Source organism: Hipposideros armiger, unplaced genomic scaffold (genome assembly GCF_001890085.2).
Source record: "Hipposideros armiger isolate ML-2016 unplaced genomic scaffold, ASM189008v1 scaffold_386, whole genome shotgun sequence".
NCBI lineage: Eukaryota > Metazoa > Chordata > Mammalia > Chiroptera > Hipposideridae > Hipposideros > Hipposideros armiger.
In genome coordinates this window covers 1,059,350-1,066,680 of record NW_017731736.1, presented here as the reverse complement: position 1 = coordinate 1,066,680, position 7,331 = coordinate 1,059,350, and the positions used below count along the sequence as shown (strand labels likewise).

At 37.7% G+C, this 7,331-nt stretch overlaps 1 protein-coding gene across 1 annotated transcript in view; it reads left to right on the top strand.

The window, feature by feature from the left end:
* Positions 1–6,739, top strand: part of AMTN (amelotin) — a 22,647-nt gene extending 15,908 nt beyond the window's left edge. Inside the window, exon 8 of the mRNA XM_019663198.1 lies at positions 6,702–6,739. Within this exon, the coding sequence (XP_019518743.1) occupies positions 6,702–6,739 (38 nt within the window). The remainder of the gene's footprint in view (positions 1–6,701) is intronic.
* The last annotated feature ends 592 nt before the right edge of the window (positions 6,740–7,331 follow it).

Sequence of the window (7,331 nt, the reverse complement as noted above, 5' to 3'; positions counted from 1 at the left end):
CTAAAATATAACAGAAGAAAATCTGAGTGGCCTTGGATTTGGCAATGACTTTTTAGATACAAACCAAAAGTACTCTCCAAGAAATGAAAAATTGGTAAGTTAAATTTCATTTAAATGTAAAAATTCTACTCTGAAAAAACAGTGTTAAAAAAATGGAAAGACAACCCACAGACTGGGAGAAAATCTTAGCAAAACATATGCCTGATAAAGGACTGGTATTCAAAATATACAATCATAAAACTCAGTAATAAGAAAACAAACAACCCAATATTTTTAAATGGGCAAAATATCGGCAGATATCTCACCAAAAAAGACACACAGATGGCAAATAAGCATATAAAAAAAAATGTTCAACATCATGTAAGCAAAATATTGCAAATTCAGAAAAACAATGTGATATCACTATACACCTATTGCAAAACTAAAACCCACAACACTAATAATACCAAATGCTGGGAAGGATGTGAAGCATCAGGAACCCTCATTCGTTGCTGATGTGAATGCAAAATAATAGAGCCACTTTGGAAGAGGGTTTGGCAGTTTCTAACAAAACTTAACATAATCTTAACTATATGATCCACTTGCACTCCTTGGTATTTACAATTGCACTCCTTGATATTTACCTAAATGAGTTGAAAACTTATGTTCACATAAGACTCTGCGTACAAATACCTATTTATAGCTGCTTTACTCATACTTGGAAGCAACCAAGATGTCCTTCGATAGTTGAATGGATAAACAATCTGTGGTACATTCACACAATGGAAAATCAGCTATCAAGCTATGAAAAGTCATATTGCTCATTAAAATAAGCTAATCTAAAAAGGATGTATACTATATGATTCCACCTAGATGACATTTTAGAAAAAGCAAAACTATGGAGACAATAAAATGATAAATGGTTGCCAGAGGTTTAGGGGGACAGACCGGTGAATAGATGCAGCACAGGGGATTTTTATGGCAATGATTAGGGTTAGGGTTATGGCAAATCCTGTTAAGATACTGAGATGGTAGATACAAGTCATCATACATTTGTCAAAACCCATAAAATATACAACATAAAAAGTGAACCTTAATGTAAACTATAAAATTTAGTTAATAAAAATGTATCACTATTGGATCATCAATTGTAGCAAATGTACCACATTAATGCAAGATGCTAACAATAGCATTAACTGTGGGGGAGAGGGAAAGGGGAAAAAGGAGGACTCTCTGTACCTTCTGTAAGCCTAAAGCTCAATTTTTTTGTAAGCCCAAATCTAATTTTATAAAGTCTATTAATTTTTCAAAAGGTACAAAAAATACTCATGAGCATTTTAAAATATTAATCCACAAATTGATATGGTTTGCTAGAAATGATGACTAAGAGATAGAAAATACTGCCCCCTTGTGGTCATGAGACAGAAAAACTAAAAGTGTAGTGAACCAGCTGGAGCCATGGAAAAGACAATAATGAAGCCAATTAAGTCTCAAATCAGATAGTCATCCATAAATCCAAATAAGAACTCAAGTAGTCAGGTAGAAGGGTTATAAAGGACAACATTTCAGCAAATTCAGAAAGTGTATGAGCCAAGTATGTAAGTGATCAATTCCTTATAATACCATGAGATTCACAAAAAAGGAAAGCAAATTCTATAACTCCTCCAACTGTCTAAGTATTCTTTGTATAGAAATATCTCTGCAGGCCAGGAAAAGAAGTCACACTAATAGGGTCATAAAAATGCAGGCTCATTTTTCCAATGAAGTATTGGCAGACCTGACCAGTAGATATCTAATCTAAGATATAAGAAGGTACATTCAGAAACTCAGTGGGTCTAAGCAAACACAATTGAACTTTTAATTCTTAATATACTTAAAACTTTAAATCTATAAAACTGAAACAGGTAACCATATACACAATATGAAATGGGTGTATGATAGATTTTAGACCAACACAATTATTCACTTTGGATTAAAATAAAAAAGAACTAGTTTGAATTAAACTTCCTTTAACTTTATAGCTGCAAGGAGACATTACATCTGAGTAGATCCAAGATGGCAGAGTAGATAAACACTGTGCCTATGTCTTTCCATGAACACATTAAAATTAAAACTAAATTATAGAACAATCAACCTTGAGAATCATCTGAAGTCTAGCTGAACAGAAATCCTACAATTAAACACACATATATAAAGAAGCCCCAACAAGACTGGTAGAAGGGGCAGAAATGTGGAACAGGCCCCAAACCTTTGTGCGGCGGTTGAGAAACAGGAGGGATATCTTGGCCATGGAGGTTCTCCCCAAAGGATCTAGGGACTCCAACCCCCCACACCAGGCTCCCCAGCCCTGAGTACTGGTGCCGGGAAGAGGAGCCCCCACAACATCTGGCTGTGAAAAACAGTGGGGATTCTGACCATCCAGGTGGAATGGAAGGCTGTAGGGAACACCGGCGTTCTCTTAAATGGCTCAGACACAGACTCTCTCGCTCGCAGGCACTCACCTTGGGCTCTGGTAGAGGTACGGTGACTGGGGGGCGGGGGGGTGCCTTAGAGATATATGGGGAGGCACACTGAGGCACGTGGCTGCAGGTGGAGGACTGGAGGACAGTCAGCATTTTCCCTGTGAGGGATCCTCTTTCTGTGCAGCCAGCAAGCAGACGCCATCTTGCCTGTGTTGAGCCCGCCCCACACAGGCCAAATCTGAATCTAATTGGCCTGGTGAGCTCTGCTGCTCCACCTGGCTACTCAGCTGGGACTCCATGCCACTCAACTCCCCCAACGCCAGAGGCACTTTCTTCGTGAGCAGCCAGCACCGTCCGCATTGCCCACTTTCTTGAAAAACAATTTGAGACTGACAGACACCAGGTGGGCAGTAACTGGCCTCAGTGTGCTCTGAGACTTTTGCTGAGAAGCTCCAGGCTCAGCACTAGCAACAAACCAGAATTTACATTAAATTGTGACACAGCTCTTCCTATTCTAGTGATTCCCTGAGACCCTGCCTCACCCAACTTGCAAACCACACAAGGCTCTATCAGCAGCTAAACCTTAAGAGAGCCAACAGGTGGCAACAAGCCTCAGGGTGTCCTGGCTCTGTGGGACTACCCCAGGCCCAGCACTGGTGGTAGACATCTACCATGTGTCTCCAGGTTTAGCATTGACAATGAAAAATCACGGATTGCTTTGTAGCTCCTACTAGGTAGCCATGGGAAGGTCACAAGGAGTGGATAACCTGGGCCTGCACTGGAGCCTCTCCCAAAAGGCCCCAAATCAACATACAGTGAGTCCCTGACTTACATTTGAGTTGAGAACTTTCACAGATACGAACAGACCTTGCATTACGAACATTCATAGATGCGAACAAATCACGGAAGTAGCTCACATGTCTGCTGGACATTGTCACAGTTGTGCTGCTGTGTGCTTACTATACAATGCCATAATGTACAGTAGTACCGTGCTCAATCAGACCCCAGGATGTCTAGAAGCAAGAGGAAAAGCGGTGGTGATGTGGAGAGGACTGCTAGGAAGCACAAAGACTCACTTTGTCAGACTTAAAAACGAATCCGACTTACAAACATTTTCCCTGAACGGGACTCGTTCGTAAGCCGGGGACCCCCTGTACTTGGAGATTGGGTTCAGACCACAGCAGAGTACTGCCCAATTAGCCCCATAAGTGGCATACACCAAGGGCAGTCTCAACAGGCACCAGAGTCCACTGGGGCGAATCCCACTCAGTAGAGGAAGCCCCTCACACAGCAGTGCATAAGCTGTGGACATGGCCAAACCCCACATTTAATCAGCCTGAGGGTCAGTCCAACCCACTGACATTCCAATAGCAATTAAGGCTCAACCATATAACAGGAGGGCACACCCAACCCACACAAGGGACACTCCTTGAGAACCCAGAGCAGGTGACCAGGGAGACTGTTCCAAGGCTCCACAGGGCACCTACTACATAAGGCCACCTACCAAAACTGGTAGACATAGCAAATCTACCTAATACATAGAAACAAAGACAGAGAAGCAGCCAAAAAGAGGAAACAAAGAAATGCATCCCAAATGAAAGAACAGGAGAAAACTTCAGAAAAAGAACTAAACCAAATGGAGGCAAGTAGCCTACCAGACGCAGAATTCAAAACAATGGTTACAAGGATGCTCAAGGAACTTAGTGAGAACTTCAACAAAGAGATAGCAAGCATAACATAGAACACAGAAGCCATAAAAAAGACTTTGATAAGAAGGCTGTGTGAGTATGTTTGTATATGTGCATACTGGACTCCAATATATTACACTAGTTATTCTGCTTACTTTGATATGTATGCATTTTCTTTTAAAAAGTAAAACAAATTATTATACCAGGATTGTATAAATATCCACTAGATTTTAGAGCTGGTGCAGTTTATCAAATAATGAGACTTTCAGCCAGTCTTCAACTGAATTTTACAACTATTTTTTTTTAAGCAGAAGCAAATAGAAAAATTTGTAATGCATAAAATTATAAGAAAATTAATCACCCAAATCCCACCATTCGTTACTACCATTAACACTTTGATGAACATTTTCTAGTCACATGTTTCTGTGTATATTATATGTATTTTTTTCACACAGTTGAGTTTATACTGCAGCAGTGTACCCTATTATGTAACATGTTATATATAATAACTATTTTCTCCTGTCATTTTGCTAAAACATAATTTTAATGTCTAAATTGTATTTTACTTTATCAATTAGGCATAATTCATACAACCAATTCCTTGACAATGTTAAAGGGATTTTGTGTAGTAAGAAAAATATTTCTTAAGTCAGACTAAGAAAGACAAATACCATATGATCTCACTTATATGTGGAATCTAAAGAAAAATAAATGAAGAAACGAAACAGAAACAAACTCATAGATACAGAGAACAAACTGTTGGTTGCTAGGTGGGAGGATTGTTGGGGGGCGGGGTGAAAAAGGTGAAGGGATTAAGAAGTACAGAATAGTCACAGGGATGTAAAGTATAGTATATAGTCAATAATATTGTAACAACTATGTTTAGTGTCAGGTGGATAGTAGACTAATTGGGGGGATCACTTTTTATATTATGTAAAGGTCTAAACACTGTACTGTACACCTGAAACTAATATAAAATGATATTGAATATCAACTGTAATTGAAAATAAATAAAAGAAGTTACCACATGCCCACTGTCATCCCAAAATGAAGTCAAATCTTCAAAACATACCTACCCATGGAAAATACTTAAGTCCAAAAGGAAAGTTTATTTTTCTCCTACAAAGTATAAAGTAATATAGAAACATAAACTCTGAGTTTCATGAGAGATGAAGGGACTCTTGTCTGTGAGTAACCGGTGGGGATGACTGGACCCAAAGCCTCTGTGGAGTTGTGAAGGACTTGACTCTGACCTTAAGGACTGTTTTGCTCGTTCTCGTGGGCACTGTTTCTGTGCTTGATCAGCTGATGTAAGATCGCTTAATAATATATTGCCTCTCCCCACCCTCTTTCACTCTGAGGAAGGTAGTTGTGGGGTTACCGAGAAGGAAGCCCATATACTATAACAGCTATAGACAACATTTCTTCATCACTGCTCAAATCAGACTTTATGTCAGCAAGCTTCTCCTAGTTAATTACCAATCATTTACCCCCTCTATGTCCCGACAGCCTCATGCACTGTAATTATAGTCTGATTTGCTTTTCAAAGGAATGTCTCACAGGGCAAATTGAAGCTTCTTGCACTAATGCCATCTTCAGAAACATGCTTAGGAAAGCTTTCACACCATGCCAAGCAAGTGGCTACTAGGTGAGTCTGCTGAAAGTTATGACCTTACACTCTCATATCTGATCAAATCTCAGTCTCGGAACCATTCTAATAACATGCACATTTACATTTTTTAATCTTAATGAATTATTCTAAGTGCTTTTAAAAAGTCAAATAGGAGCCATGCTATAGAGTTGAAAGTACACACATGACATATTCAAAAAAAGAAATTATCTTTTCTCATATTCCTCTTTCTGTACCCTCTATTTTTGTTAATAGTCCCACCATATTCCATATTACCAAAGCTTGTAGCCATCATGACCTTTCTTCCCTCCTCCCCTGCCCATCACATCCAATCAGATGCCAATCCTCTCCATGTCTGCTTCAACCTCCTTGTCAAATCATATAGAAGAGTAAATGAGGTTATCTATTTAGAAAACACTTGGTAAATTCTCTAGCATATTGTAAGAATGCAATAAAGGCTGGATATTATTATTATTATTATTATTATTATTATTATTATTTAAGTATTACCTGTTTTCTGACCTGTAAGGGAAGAGAATTTGACTTTTCCACTTTCACTTTCAGAGACTAGAGGGATGTTTTAGGGAGTTAGAAAAGAGTACCAACCAATAACTAACTCTATGTCCTTAGAACTTAATGAATATCCCAAAGCCTATATTTTGAAATCTATAAAACATGGATGCTAATAATAATTACCCTATCTTACAGGGCTGGTGAGGATAAAATGAGACATTTGTAAAATATTTCATTTTATATTTTCAAAATATAAAGTGATATGTAAACATATACTGGTGTTTCCATCCTCTTATTTTAACTATAAAGTGAAAATAAACAAGCTGGACTACGTGATGTCCAAGATGAAAGTCTAATGATTATGAAGAGAAATTTTAGAAATACCTATGCCAAAAAATTTCTGTGTAATGTATAATTTTCATCTCACAGGAACAATGTTTGCAGAACTTCTGACAGTGAAGGAGTGACTATATACAGTCACTTCTATATTGTATAATGAAATGATCACTCTTTGTAAAGGGAAAACCTAATTACATTTTTTCTCCTTTTTCATAAAAATGGTTATAGTTAGTCTTATGTTGAGAACTGAGACAATATAAAGAGGCATAGTTAAACTTTTTCTTTTGTAGTATAAACAGTATTTTTATGTTTTAACTTTTTTTGGAAATAATGTTAGACTTATAGAAGCATCACAAAGTGAGTTTCCATATATTCTTCAATCAGTTTCCCATAATGTTAACATCTTGAATAACCATGGTACAATTATCAAAAGTAAGACAATAACATTAGTATGGTATCATTAACTAAACTACAGACTTTGTTTGGGTTTCACCAGTTTTTCTACTTCTGTCCTTTTTCTGTTCCAGGATCAAATTCAGGTCCCACATTTCATTTAGTTGCCATGTTTCCTTAACCTCTTCTAATCAGTGACGATTCTTCCAGTCTCTTCTTTAATGATCTTGACATTTTTGAAGTGTATTGGTAGGTATTTTGTAGGCTATCCCAATTTGTTTTTTTCTGATGTTTTCTTGTGATTAAATTGAGGTTGTAATTTTGAAG